Source organism: Podarcis muralis, chromosome 2 (genome assembly GCF_964188315.1).
Source record: "Podarcis muralis chromosome 2, rPodMur119.hap1.1, whole genome shotgun sequence".
In the NCBI taxonomy this organism is placed as follows: domain Eukaryota; kingdom Metazoa; phylum Chordata; class Lepidosauria; order Squamata; family Lacertidae; genus Podarcis; species Podarcis muralis.
Genome location: NC_135656.1, coordinates 76,461,405 through 76,477,352, shown reverse-complemented (window position 1 = coordinate 76,477,352; position 15,948 = coordinate 76,461,405). Strand labels below are relative to the sequence as shown.

At 38.5% G+C, this 15,948-nt stretch overlaps 1 protein-coding gene across 19 annotated transcripts in view; it reads right to left on the bottom strand.

Annotated features, from left to right (window-relative positions):
* Positions 1-726: 726 nt before the first annotated feature.
* ATP2B2 (ATPase plasma membrane Ca2+ transporting 2) overlaps positions 727-15,948 on the bottom strand; it is a 355,474-nt gene continuing 340,252 nt past the window's right edge. For 12 of the 19 annotated variants that reach the window (XM_077924814.1, XM_077924817.1, XM_077924815.1 and 9 more), the window contains one exon: positions 727-4,314. In XM_077924814.1, coding sequence (XP_077780940.1) covers positions 4,003-4,314 — 312 coding nt within the window. In that variant the 3' untranslated portion in view covers positions 727-4,002. Of the gene's footprint in view, positions 4,315-8,159; positions 8,290-12,745; positions 12,918-15,948 lie in introns of all 19 variants that reach the window. The other 7 variants (XM_077924821.1, XM_077924824.1, XM_077924826.1 and 4 more) reach the window with 5 other exon arrangements.

Below are 15,948 nucleotides of genomic sequence, written 5' to 3'. Positions count from 1 at the left end.
TAAGCGGGAGGAAGAGGCAGCCTAAATAATGAAAAGTTGCGAGTGAATACAAGAATTTTACTACTCAAAGGGGTACGTTTACCACATTCGGCTTTCTGATAGTTTGTTTTTTTAAAAATAAGGTGTAGTAAAATTCTTGCCTTTGCATAGAAATATGATACAAAAGATGATTATAGAAAGTGAATTTATCACACATCTGGGTCTGTTGTGTGGTACCCTCCTTACTATTTGGCAGGATACTGGTGATGAAGCTAAATTGGTCAGACATGCTTACCAACTACAGATGTGGTATAGTTGTCTCTATTGACACACACAAGGAGAGGCTTATGACTTCCTAGCAAAGATCGCTTCTTCTTTAAGGGGGCTAGCCTTCGACTTGGTGAACCACAACTGATCAGCAAGCAGCTCCCAAGAGAACATTGCCCCCAAATCCTTCAGTGCTCCAAAATATTTATAAGAATGTAAAGAAAAGCCTGCTGGATCCGGACTTTGTCCCATCTAGTCCTGCATCCTGCTATCACAATGGCCAACCAGTTGCCTATCAGAGACCAGTAAGCTCGACCTGAGCACAGAAGTGCTCCCTTCCAGAGGTTTCCAGCAGCTGATATTCAGAAGGATAATGCCTCCAACTGCAAAGACAGAGCATAGCTATCATTTATAAGTGTCTGGTATTAAGTGCATTGAAAAATACATGTGTTGTTTCAACTGACACTGGAAATAAAGAAGGATGTTATATTCAGACTTTTATTGTTCATGCTGCTTTGTGAATTTATTACTTTTTTTTTCAATTTCCACTTGTGCTCCTGCCAGGAGATAGCTATTAGACAGTAAGCAGCAAGAGTAAAATGTTATCATTTTGTTTCAAACTATAAAATAATTTACATCACATAATTTTACTGTTGTGTGTTTTTTTCTGTTTTTTTTTGAAACCACAAACATTCCAGCATCACACTGTAGGAATAACAATAGAAAGCATAACCTTTTGCATAGTATTAAATGAACAGAGACAGTAAGTTCTTTATTTACAATTATTGTCTAGATTTAAAAAATTCATAAAAACAGATGAATAAACATATAGGAATAATAACCCCTAGTGGGATGAATTGCCAAATGTACTGCTGTATTTTTTTCCACAAATCTCATGCTTTTAGGTACAGTACGCAGAGAGCAAGCATTTTATGTATTGCAGTGAATTTCAACATATAGACCATTTTGGTTTTTTGATCCATTCTTCCCATCATAGAGAGGCCAAGCAATTAAGAAAGGGAACAAGGTGCAAAGCTTGTAGTTGAAAAGCTGTTATCAGCTCATCTGTTTTCTCCCCCCCCCCCCAGTCTGTTTATCATATACATATATATATATATATAAAGAGAGAGCATGGTTTCTGTTGACAGAATCCGAAGTTTCCTATGCATCACAGTTAATATATATGTTATATTGTCTTTTTCTTTCTTTTTAAACTATATATGTACAGAATGAAATATTGGTTTCTTTTTAACAGTTTTTCAAGTCTCAAATAGTACCCTACTAGTTATTAAGAATCTGTATTACAATGCGCACACACAGAAAATGAAATGAAAATCAAAAAAGTATTTGATGAAAATCAAGCTTGAAATAAAAGGCAAATCATCAATATTAAGATGTTAAGGGGCAAAATATTCCAGTGCCAACAATTTTGTAGTTTCTTCAGCCCAGAGCTACATGCTTTTCCCTGTAAATAGACTTTATTGTATTTCAAATATAGTATCCCAAGGAGATCATAGAACCTCAGTGTTACACAAAAGTTAGTTGCTGTTATTTACAATCCAGGGATAAACCCTGCCTAACTGTCAGTCAGTTTGATTTTAAGAATAAGCTGGTCAACTGGACTGTCATGCCAGCTTTGAGATTTAAGAAGCGGGTAACACTGTCTGTTGAGAAGAGGGTTGTGTAAGCCTGGGTAGGTTTGCTGTTCAGCCAGACGTTTGGATCAGAGTGAATTATGTAGAGCCAAAAGACATTAAAAGCTTCTTACGAAAGTCCAGAAGCTGGCAATTCAAGGTGGTTAGAACTTTACCTGGCAGAATAGTTCTGATATGCCCTCAAAACATTAGTCATCTGAAACTGTAGTTGGCCAGGAATCTCATCTTGTCTGAAGAGTTTCTGGCTTGCAATAGTTCTTCTGACTACAGTTGTTCCACCTTATTAGCCAACTTTAAAACAGCAGGCAATACAACAACATATAAAGTTTTCAAGCTAATTTAAAGGGCTTTCCCCCCAACTTTTCTGGCATAATTGATCATATTAATCAAAATGTCTTTTGCACTGTACAAGTTTATGGAAAAGATCATTTGCTGAAAAGTCTTGAAGCAAACCTTGTATTAAATACAAAAGTCATTTATGAAAAATCTGTGACCCACAAAGTGCTTTGCATTCAAGTGGTTGACATAGCAATTATATAAGCTTTTAAATTACCAGGGCTGTTACCATCTTGAAGAAAAAAGAAATCTCACCCAGAATATTGCAGTTGTTTACAATGGCTTTCAGTGTAGAAAGCACAATACAAGGGGAAAACATTAGTGGATTTGCTATAATATACTTTTGTGACTACAGGAAGACAAGCTTGGTTTAAAAATAATCACACAAAGCACATTTCAGTATACACTTCATAAAGTTTCATTCAGGTCTACATAGTGCAGAAATGATATTATTTTTCTTTTTAAATGTCAAAGCAACAAACCATAGTGGTTCTCATCCAAAATGCCAACAGCCCATATTTTTCAAGAAATAAATGACTAAATTTCTAATGGAATAGAATCCAGCACACAGTATTTAAACATTAGTTTGATCTTCATACAAAGCCAAATATAACTTATTTTTTAACTGATATTCAGAAACTCCACTGAGGTTTATTATAATCTTTAAAAAAAATATGTTTAAGAAGCCATTGCAATACACTTAAATAATGAAATGGCCTCATCATTAAGTATTGCATCAAAATAAGGTCAAATAATTCATTAAAAAAGAGAGAGCAAAAAACCTGATCATTTAAATGTGTATTTAAAACAAAGGAAGCCTTTCTGTTTCATCACCCTCTATATAGGATCACAATGCTACATCCAATATATTATATTTTGGCTTCTTTTGTTATTTGCTAGCAATATCTACATTATTTAACAAAAAAAGAAAAACCTATCAGGCAAAAATCTGATCACAGTTGTAATAAAACATCCAGGGTGCCGTATTACAGAAATTTTCATTGAATTGAGCAATTTGAATATTATCTCGGCAGGAAGTGCTGTCTTAATCCTACAAATAGTTAAGGATATTATCTACAGTTCTGTAAACAAATTACATTCTTTATTTTTAGGACATAAATAAGTTAAAATATAGCAATTTGAGCAGAAAAAGGCAACATGCCAACAAAGAAACTTTATATATATATATATCTATACCTATATCTGTATACAGATATAAATATATATATGGATATATACACATATATAATTATATTATGTATATATTTATATATTTCTATATATAGTCTCATAAATGCTTATTTTAGGTTCCTCTGTCCAACTGGTGCAAATCTACTGTGCAAGTTAAGCTTTGCAACTTCAAAAAAAATATTTAAATTAATCTATACAACTGAGTCCATGCCACACAAGCATTAAAAAACCCAAAAAAACTCACAGACCAGTGAATTGGATAAATAGCCTCAAAGAAGTCCTCTGCATTTCCTGCTTAAGGAATAAAAAGAAGGGAAGGTTGGAAGTGGGTAGTACATTCATGCAGGAGGGCATTTGTATTGTTTTTGTTTGTTTCTGCAGGGGGGGGGGAGCAAGAGGGGAATATGTAAATCAGCCATATGTAAATCCCCCAAAACCATCATGATCAGTGGTTTGTTCTGTCCCCCCCCCTCTCAAAGTGAACAGGAGTTCAAACAGCTTCTCAGCCAGCATTGTTTATACATATCTCTCTATGTATATATTTATATTAATATTTTTGCAGTGACATTTTCAGCTAAAGTGATGTCTCCAGGCTATGGATCGGGCTTCCTGGACTAGAAGAGGTAGCTGATTTACTTGTATCAGTTGTAAGGTTTATTCCACTGTCGATAGCACTATTGTTCTTGTTCAGTGAAGACGGTGGGCTTGGGTTTTGCTTGAGTGCAGGGTCTTCTTCTAGTTCTGTGTCATCAATGAGAGGGATATGGGGCTGGGAATCTTCTATCCTAAATTCAGGATGAGTCATAAAGTTGTGAATGGAGGTTCTAGATTCTGGTTTTTCTAACCCTTCATAGAGAGAGCTACGGAATGCCTTCACGACGCGGATCTGAGAGGAGGGAAAAGATAGAAAAGATGTCAGTGGTAACTGCTTTTTCAAAACATCTCATGATGATTTACATTTTTTTGTCTTGGTGAAAAAAATGTGGCATATGGTTAGGGCAGAGCAGGCAGCTGTAGTCCATAGTCTCTGGATGCTAAATGCATAAACAAGTGGCTCAGTTTTGTGCATTTTACGTGTCTGAATCAACTGCAATGTTAAAACCATATGAGATTAAAGCCATCAGAACTGTTCGCAGAACTGATGGGAAGCATTGGTTAAAGAAAGCAAACATCCACTCATGTGATATTTCCCTAGTAAAAGACAAGCCATGTTAATCCAAATGCAAATGTAGAACCATGCATGTTGATAGTTTGCAGTGAATAATTAAGAAAGCTTTTAATTTATTCTTTAAAAAGTTTCATTTATATAGACAAAAAAAAAAACCAACACAAAACAAATTGTATGTCTCAAACGAGAAAGCACAAAACATAGACACAGTTGGATGGATGGATAGGTATGAGAGACAAACATAGGAGCCAAATGTAAGAACAGAGCATAGGTTTTTGAAAAAAGCAAGATCTAAATGAAGCAGCCAAAAGCACACACGCGCACACACACGCACACGCACACACACACAAAGCCAAGCAGACAAAATACTTAGGCAAAAACATGCTATACAGGAAAAAGTCACAGTAATCACATAAACACAGCTAATTGGCACACAACAACTACACTTGGAAGCCTGGATAATGTGAACATGTAATTGTTGATACAACTTTTATTTTTTCTTCATGCATATGTGAGGTAAACACTCGAGTATAGACCCACTGTTCTAGCCATTTGTTTTTAAAATAACTTATTAATAAACAATTAAGACTAGAAAATTATATAGTGATTATTGGGTTTCATATAATTGAATTACAAAAGTCCGATTCCTTCATTTTCTGTGGCTCACTTATGAACATCATTCATAAAGTTAAGTGCATAAGGTGGTACATTTTTATGCCTCATCTGCAGTACTTGATGTCCATTTAGTTATGTCAAGATATTTTCTTGCCTTTCCATCACTAAGCCATAAGAACATGGGAAAGCCAGGTACTTAATAGAAGTAATGTTCGGGTGGCCCACCAATTCATTATGCCTGCACTGAGCTGCAGGAGCAGCAGGATGCCTTGCTGAGTCAGCAAAGGACAAATAGTTCTCCGTGACCAGAAACAGGAGAGCATTCTAGATTCCTTCCAGAAGTGGCTTGCCTGGTGGGCTCTTGCCAAAGCAGAGGCTTCTACTATGTTATTAGTGAGAAAAGACAGGATTTCTTGAAGGAAAGAATTAGCAAGGAAAAAACAGAATGGCAAGTATGTGAATTGTTGGGAAATGTATTATGACTATAAATGAATTCTAGAGTTGTTGAGCTTTTTATTTTTCTCCTAATTATGAGTGAGGTATTAATGCTAGTCTGAATGAGATACTAATGGCAAATGCATTGAGCAAGGGATGCTCCACCTGGAAATAGGTGAAGAATTCTAAATCTCTGGGGCCTTTAGAAATGTTTGAGTGTTTTATTTGTTTTCCGACATTTGCACCCCACCGTTCTTCCATCATGAAAAAACAATCTGGCATGGATGCCTCAACCATCCATACACAAACCACCTTAGCTTTTGCAAAGCGGTAGTCTCATGTACCTTCTGACTACAGATTACGCATAGCCAACATGGTGCATGCTTGGTTCTGAACCATGATTTATCTCCTTTTATTATTCTTTGTGCTGGAGGTCTTGTGTCTTTAAATTGCATTTTATCATTCTACACTGTAAGCTGTCAATGTCATAGAGGGGAATTATATTACTACAGTAAATAAATAATGTGTGCCAGTTTTGGTCCACAATAGATGGAAATGCTCGATTGACAATTCTGTGAGATCTTGCCCAAATCTTAATGGAACCCACCATTGTTGCTGCTGCTTCAAGAGCACCACTGAATACCCCAGGTAGGGAGGCTTCAGCAGCAGGGCGGCAGTGGAAGGGGGGAAATACCTATCCCTTTTGCCTCAGGTGGCAAAATGAGACACACAACCCCTGTGGGTAGGAAGCCTGTTCTATCTTGCCCCTGCAGGCCCAGGTGGCTTCGGTGGCACAGAGGGCTGATTTCCAGCTCTGACTAGTTCACCAGCTCAGCCATTCCAGGATAGTGATAGTAAGGCAACAGTGATTCACTCTCTGGAACCTTCCCCTTTAGAATCTTACATTATGGGCTGTGACATGATATTCTGATATTTTATCTTTGCATGTGTCACCTACCCTGGAGGTTTGCAGCAAGGAGTTGGGTATACAATTTAAAAATAAATAAAAATACAGGATTGGACCAAGCATATATATATATCTTGCATATATAGTGTTTTATAACTGGAGAGCCACTGTGAGTCAGGGTAGACAATACTGCACTAACTGGAGCAGGGGTTGGCAACCTAAGGCCCACGGGGGTCGTTTAAATGCACCACAAGCTGCCTCCAAACTGAGCTGCCCGCTTGGTGAGTCCCCGTGCACTGTGCTAAACCAGCACAGCGTGGCGCAGGGACTCGTTTTGTGGCTCCAGAAATCGCGACGGCACACTGAAAATCGTGTCTGCGCAGACGCCGGAAATCACATCTGTGCATACACAGATGCTGGAAATCACGAGCACGAGTGTTCATACACGCTCACAATTCGGCCCATGGAGGGAATCTCTGCTGGTGTGAACCGGCCCAGGCAAGGTAAACCTTGCCGACCCCTGAACTAGAGCAATCACATGACTTTGTTATAAGACAATTTCCTATGTAGCCATTTACCAAAGTAGTCCTTCTTCTCAGAAGTAATATGCATGTGTCTAAATATGCAGTGTGATCAACAATCTCTTCAAGTAGAAGATATTTATAGGCATCAGCATGAACCTAGCCTGTTTACAAATAATTTGAGATTCTGACCTGAGAACTTTTAAAAGAAGGACACATTAGGAAAAATATTTTATGCGCTAGTGCCATACTTCTGAACTTTGTGAGCTGGGTGGGAAGGGGGTGGGGAGGTTTAGTGAATATGCAGGAGTCCTTCTAAGGAAGGGTAACTCACAAAATTCTGTTGCATGCTGTTGATCATTGGCCATGCTGGCTGGGGCTTATGGTAGTTGGAAACTAACTAACAATATCTGGAGGGTCACTTTATAATTAGGGTCTCCTGAAGTTATATTAAAAGGAAGAAAATAGTTATATAGCTATATAGTTTAATTAGCTCACTAAACTGAGAGTTGCGAGGATTAAAGATGTAGACTTTTGGGCTATTTCCTTATATAGGCAGGTTTTAATGACACTCATATAAGATCGTATGTGTGTTTGCTTTCCATGTACATGTGGGGACATACCAGAAATAGATATCAACTACATGGCGATCATGTAATGGACAGTGTTCATGAAACGGACAATGTCAAGAGATGATAAACGATGATGTACAGCTCTCTTTTCTCACAGGAATGGAGACAACAGGAAAAAATGAACTGCTCTTAACACGGGATTACGGGTGGGGTTAAGGACAACACTTCAGGACATTTTGACATGGCTTTTAAGTTTCCACTTCTTTCTTCTCTGCTGCTGTAATAAAAAGTGCTTCAATTTTGCCCCACACTGAAAGTGAGACATAGATATTTGCATCCAGCAAAGAAAAGATAAATACAATTTTTAGATACTGCAGATTTTTACCTCTACTGAAGAACAAAACACCACCCTGATAGAATATCACTCCTAAGTACAATGCCATTTAAATATGCAGGACCAGTTTTCAGATGTACTACAGTAGGTAGCATATGAGCTTATACTCGAATGTTTACCTGGCTTCATATAAGCCAAGTATCTTGAGTTTGGTTCACATTCATTGTCAGGCTCAAGGTTAAAGACTCACAACCTCTTTTTATTTCACTCTCTCCTGCTGAACCCTTTTGTCCAGTGATCTCTAGCCCTCTGGGAAAACAAACACATTTAATATTCAGAAAGTAGAGAGTTGGGCACTACAAAAGCAAATATTGCAATTTTACTGAAAGGACAGTAAGGCGGTTAGTTTATAAATGTAAACATGAAGTCCGTTTTGCCAAGAGATGCCAACTCTTAGGTTTAACTGCTTCTATTTTTAGTTAAGGATGTGGTTGTGCAAAAGCAAGTCTTATGTTAACTTAACTGCAGTCAGACTTCCCTTCATTTTGAAATACGTTCAGAGCACTGAAAATATTCAGGGCCATTTCACCCTCAATGGCACATCCGCAAGAGGACTTTGAGAGTACAGTAATGTACACGGGATGTTTTCATGAACTGGCATCACTGTGCAGGTTCTGAGTTTAAAGCTACAGCAACATTTTCAAGCCAATACACCACAGCAATGGCATGAGCATTGTATGGAAGTAGTAGTTCAGACAAGTGCCATTTATATAGAAAAATAATCCTTCTACTCTCAACATATTTCAAAAAGAATGAAAAAACAATGCAGAATGCATAATCATTGTTTGCTAGCAACTTCATGGGAAACAATAAATTGTACATTACTTAGTGATAGGATGGGGTCCATTCACAGACTCACTAACCCAGTGCTTTTTTTTTTTTTTTTACATGCAGTGGGGATCCTAAGATGTTGCACACTCACACCCACAGAATGTGGCATTGCTTGGTGTGGTAAAGGACCCCTGGACAGTTAAGTCTAGTCAAAATCAGCTATGGGGTGTGGCGCTCAACTCCGCTTTCAGGCCAAGGGAGCTGGCGTTTATCCGCAGACAGCTTTCTGGGTCATGTGGCCAGCATGTTTAAACCGCTTCTGGCATAATGGGACACTGTGACAGAAGCCAGAGCACACGGTGTGTGTACATCAATAGCATCTATACTCAATTCCTAAACCCCTTTCCTCCCTCCTAAAAGAAAAAAAGTGGGGGAGCAAAATGATACTGGGATGAGATATACAAACTGTAGAGGGTCTGTGGGTCAGTGTCCCATAATGTTATCGTCTTCTTTATAATGCTAGAAGGCCTATCAAGAGAAATAAAAGCTCTCTCCTTTTCCTCCGTGGCTGAAGATTGTTTTTAAAACAAAAAATAAAAATAAAAAACCCTGCATCTTAGCTAATGGAGTTCAAAATTAGCACTATATTTGAAGCCTATCCAACCCCAAAAGGCAACATCATTGCAATATTCAGTTTATAGTATCACACATCGGTATGGCTTTGCACAACCAACAACCTAACCAAAATATTTTACAGGAAATGTGACTCCAAATCTAATTTTGAAAATGTAGCATTATAATATATATAGTGATACCTCTTAGCTAAAATTTTAAAACTAAAGCAGCAGCATGTTATCTTTTAATATGTTAGAACAGAAGGATAAAGGAGATTAAATGACAGGTGGAAGAAAAATGTGCAACTTTTACATGCTCCGAGTCTGCAAGTAGAGTTAGCTTCCAATGCCAGCTACAGCAGGAGTATCAATTGCAATGGCATTAGCATAGAAAGATGGCATATGCAGTTCTTTGGGTTTCATATCCTATATGCTGGTTCCTGCCTGCTTTTTAAAGTTACTGGAACATATGACCAGCTAGTTGCACAGAAAGGTTTGCTGATATTCAACTACAGCAGCCCACTTGCATGACAGACTTCTATTCACACAAGCGGGACTTATCCTTTCTCTCCTTCTTGCCAGAGAGTTGCAGACCCCACCTCCCCAGAGAAGAATGGGGCTGGGGCTGCAGAAAAGCAGAGAAAGGAAAAGTGAAGCTGCACGTGGTGGTGTGAATTTGGGTCTTGCCCAATATTTTTTAGTGCAATCTGGTTTTTAAAAAGTCAAAGGCTCTAACATGCATGCATAACTATTTCATTTTTGCCTCAAAACTCTTTATAAATGTTTAAGTGGTTTAAACAGCCTTTTAAAAATGTAGTTAAATGCAATTGCAGAAAAATAGTAACCATGGGATAACAACTTTCATGTGACTATGCATGCACATTTTATACTTGTTCAGCTACCACAGATAATGTGAAAGCAATAGCTGGCAAGGGAAGCAATCTTATTGTAACTTGAGTAGTTTTGTTAAAGGCACATATTTACCAAATGAATATTATCAGTGGTTGCCCACTTGTGGCAACTCTCCCAGAGAGGCACACCCTGTATAGGAAAGTCTTTTAATGTGCAATGTTTCCTTATGCTTTTATATATGTTGGAAGTCACCCAGAATGACTGGGGCAACCAAGTCAGACGGGCGGGGTACAAACGATAAAATTATTATTATCTTTCTATATATTTTAGGTGCCAGGCAAATACTTTCCTCTTTACCTGTTCTTTTGACTTAATTTGAAATGTGGCATTGTGGCCTCCTTTAGTGGGGTGAGAGCTGTAAGTTCTGCCTGTGTAGCTGTGTTTTTAGGTTTTTAATTGCGTTTAAAGTATGTTGCTGAAAGTCTCTGTCAGGATAAAGGTAGGTCATAAATATATAATAAAATAATAATAACAGATTTAAATAAAATAATGATGATGATGCTGCAATGGGTTTGAAGTGTTTAATTTGTGTTTATGTGTAAAGCCTGTATCAGACCTTGAAAATGTGATCAAGATCCATGTGTATTGGATTGTGTGTGTGTGAACCCACTTCTGACACCAGTATTACATGCCACCCCAATCTTTGCTGAGCAGTAGCAAGATTCCAGGGGCCCCTGGGGGGTGACCCAGGACCATGTTTCCATTGGGAGTTCGGACACAGCAGAGGCTGTCATGTTTATTTTGGTTTATTTTACACATATATGGTTTATTTTACATACATACATACATATATATATGGTTTATTTTACACATATATACAACATTTAGCCTTCAATGGAGGGGTGCACAGCAGCAGCACCTCAAAATGCCACCTTAGCCTTACGGCAGAATCACCAGCCTCCTTTCTGATCTGCAGGCTATCTTGGTCTATCTATGTTTTATTGTGTTTTTAATATTTTGTTGGGAGCCACCCAGAGTGACTGGGGCAACCCAGTCAGATGGGCAGAATATAAATCATGAAATTATTTATTACTATTATTATTTTTATTATTTCTACTAATTTATTTGCCGCCTTACTCATTCACATTCTAATGGCTAGAACTTTTGATGCGCTGAAGTACAAATGGTTAATTCTCCAAGGCTCACCTATGAAAGGAGTTTGTTTGACTTCATCAACACTAGTTGATTGACTAGGATTAAAGGCTGGTATACACTTAGGATGTTTACCTAGGTTAATTAACTCTTCAAATGCTAATTGCTGGTGCTCAGAAGTAGGTCCACACACACATCTTTCAATACACATGAATCTTGATTACATTCTCAAGGTCTGATAGAAATCTTTACACATAAAAACTAATTAAACCCTTCAAACCCCTCACATTACTTGGTTATAATACACACTGAGACTGTCTTATAACACATCCCAGTTATAACAAACAAGTTCTAATTAAATCCTAATATTTACTAAACCTAAATATTTAGCATCTATTATGTTACTCTTCACTGATGGAATACATTTAGGGATGGTGCACACATAGGAAATTCTTAAGTTGGTTGTTGATTATTTATACTTTTTTTACAGGGTATAATGTTTCCTATTTATTTGAATAGAATTGTATCCAAAGATGGAAGCCTCTTTGATCTAACAATAGCTTTCATCCTCAGAAAGGAGAATTAAGTGTATGTTCACCCTCCTCCCTGCAGTCCCCACCACCCATAAAAATTTCCCCAGGGAGTTTGGGGAACTTTGGAACAGTGTCGTTGTTTGGGGCGGGTGTTGCAGGGGTGGATGGCAAGAATAGTCTCCTTCCCTGTTCCACTGATAAGAGCCTCCACTGGACCAAAGAGTCTTTCGTCAGTGGAGGCACAACACTGGATACAACCGGAAGTATACTAGGCATTCAGTAGTGAACTGCATAGATAACAGTATTAAAGGAATGGGCGTGATAATAGATTTAATAGAACAATTTACTATCTCAGAGCATGTGTGAGAAGAATCCTGCTTTATGTGTTTTCAAGTGTTGTCCTACTACATAAAATCTAGTCCAATATTTTATAAAGCGAAGCAGCCTTGGAAAGATGAGTCAACAGGAGATGTAGTTTACAATCTAAGAAGAAATGTGAACATGTGAACTGTTCAGAGGAGATTTATGATATAGAGATATTTTCATAAAAGAAGAAATTGGTATTCATTCCATAGGAGGTAGCTTTATAGAGGCACACCCTATTTCTGAAAATGGAGACCTGTAAGGAAGAGTGCTACTATGGTGTGCCAATATTTCAACTATATGACTTATTCTGGAATATAAGAGGTGGGAAAGGGACATAATCTTGAATGGCCCAGTCTTGAATGACTGCTAGATAAGTTGGCATCTCTGTAATCAGATGCATTAAGAATACACACTCACGCCCAGCCGCCGCAGCAGTTGTGCTGGTAGGAGAGGAAAGAGCATTGGATAACGAAACGTGGCTAGGGCTAGAAATATTGGTTACATCCTGGTTCTGGCTTGTGACGGAGGATTGTCTCCTGAGAGCCCCCTGAAAGGAAGTGCCACTCTTGAAAGTATTGACTACTTCGATCTGTAATGGAGGAAAGAATGAGACAAGTTGCTTGACGAACGGACAGAGCTTTGCAACCCACAGGAACAATATTTTCTAGTCAAGTTCAGCTGCTCATACAGATAGTGCTTCCATTTTCAAGGTCAGAATAAAACAAGCCCCTTTTAAAATTTAGAATAGACAGGCAGGTTCTGTACAGAACAACGTTAGGCAGCACAACTGACAGTTTGCCAACTCATTTCATGGTAGTTAGAAGAAAAACAGTTATGTATACATTTGTGTTATTATTGGGCTTTAATAATAAATTAATTTAAGACATTACTATGGAGTTCATCTGCAGATAGTCATTACCCTTGTATCTATTACCATGTAGATTTTCTTCAAAAAGTAGGACAGGGAAGAAATTCAGACACATCCAATCTCATTTAAAAAACAAATTCTGCCTATGCATGTCTATTCAGAGAAAAGCACCATTCACTTCAACTGAGCTTAGCCCCTGATAAGTGTGTATAGGATTGCAGCCTGAAATAATAGTACTGAATAATAAATGCCATATGAACCACTTTTCTGACCATTTCAGATTCATAATAGTCAAAAGGTAAACTGAAGACTTCTTATGTACTTGAACCACATTAAAATTAAAATTACCTCATTCTTTTTTTTATCATTCACCAACAGTGATTCTGATTATGAAAGTTGCACAGTGAAATAGTTTTCCATTTACAAATAATTTACTAATTCATTGTATTGGGTACACCTGTACATTCTGGAGCCAAGTAGAAAATTCAAATTGCATCCACCCAGGTTGAAAATATCATTTTTTACCCAGGATCTTTCTTCTGAGGCACCTGCCACACAGGACCTAATGGCAGGGCAGAGTATGAACCAGGAAGTCTCTTGTTTTCATATCACCTCTGCCCTGAACACACTGGGTACTTTACTCAAGCCATTCCTTCTCAGCCTCGATTGCTCCATGGAGGATAACACTGACTTACCTGAAAGGTCTGTTGTAAAGATTACAACCAGATAAATAACACATTAAGCACTTTGAACATTGAAAGTCCTATACAAATGTTAGGTGGTATTATACTGCTACACATTATGTTGCTAGGAAAACAAATATGGATATTAGATGTATTAGATATGAAAGCAAAGCTCGACAGGCTAAGTTAGGCTTCAAGAGTTCATAAAAAAAAGTAATAATCCTTGAAATACTCTTCTGTTTCAATTAAAATACTTAGGGATGATATTACACAATTATATTGAAGAAGCTGCAGGGGGTGGAGAGGAAATCCACTCCCTGCAGAAGACCCCTGGGTCCAGAAACAGGCTCCTCACCACAAGCAATTTTTGCCCCACAACCTTTAAACAGGCTATGCAGGGGATATGCTGACTACTATAAATGATCCTCTTACTCCAAGCCCACCCCACAATAGCTTTTTTCTCCTGGGAGGCCAGTTTAACCTCAACATCTTCTCACAGTCTGGAGAGAGCTGTCCTGGCTGTATGAAGCGGTCATTTGACAGCCAGAGATCTGGGATTCTAAGACCCATCCAAATTCAGAATGTACTGAAAACAAGCAGAATCATTTCCTGTTTTTAGGGGAAATGGCTTAGCTTATTTCTGAATCGTTACAACACAAGCCATGGGTAGGTCACCCATCTCTAGCTGATAAATTTCTTCTCATAAATATTTTGTCACAGACATTTTGGCAAATATACAATTACACACACACACTTGTGATTGCCATTAAGGGTTATGGTAGTGAAGTGGAGATTCCACTGTGCCTACTGCAAAAACATTTGTAATATAATGGAAAGCACAATACTGGTGTTTTTAGACTAGGTGTTACATCAGAACACCTTAGGATGAATATGTTTATATACGTCTCAGTAAGACACAAATGGGTCACAAAATACTGATCAAGGTATCACAAAGATACCTATGATTAGTACGAATGTCACATTTGATGCTTTAACGGGCTGAAACATCTTTCTTTTGCACACCTGCTCAATGCTATGTTTCTTCATCTTTGGGCTCATAGGAAATGTTAGGCTCATGGGAGCAGGGGAAACAGAGCCTTGCTTTCAGAATACTGTGCAGAGCTGAACATTCAAGGTATGATGTTCACCTGTGTGAGCACCTTACTTGGGACATTTGTGATCGTCACAAATTAGACTTCCGGAGGCGGCGCGAAACAGCAATGGCGGTCCTCTTCGTGCTCTGAAGAGGGGCTCCGCAGGAAAGGGTCGTCCGCTGCGGCACAGCGGTGACCCATCAAGAAAAACCACGGGCAGAGCGAGCCCGTGGCCGTGGGACTCGGCGGGCGCCAGAAGCCCCCCCAGAAACGGAGAAGGAACCCCGTAAGGGGCTCCGGAACGTGAAAGGGGGAGCGGCGCTGTGAGTTCATCGCTCTTTCTGCGGAAGCGAAGCCGCGCGGCTGCTGCTGATGAGCGCTGACCTTTCTTCTTGGAACATCAGATTTGCAATTACAACCCGTGAGTAAGGGGACTTAAAATTACCGGGACTAAAGTATCTAAATTTGGCTGAAAAGCGGGGACGAAACCAGGAAGTCCGTCTCCCGACTGTGCTAAAAAGATCAAAGGCAAAAGTTTTGACAAGCGGGAAGCGTTTTGAAAGAATTGTAAAAGGACTGAATTATTGTGCAGATAATTGAACTTCGGCTGGGAATTAAAAGAGATAAGTTTGGAGTACTTATACTGGACTTTTGAACGGATTTCTCCTCTTCCTTTGGGATTTACAAATAATTGAGGAAACCCAAGCCTTGGGCTGCCAGGTTAAAGAAGAACTTTTAAATTGCTGAAACTGTATCTAACTTTGAAAGTGTTACTCATAAACGATACATTATAGGGAAACTGTTTCTTGCACCTTCCTTGAGACCTTGTATTAATTTGGGGAAAGCTCTGCATGCTAAAAGGAAGTTAAAGGCTCTCTAGATTTGTTTTGGACTGCTGGGATTTTAATGGCGGAAAAACCTTTTTCTTTCTGTTGAATTGCATCCACACTCCCCCTACAGGGCTTTGGATTTATA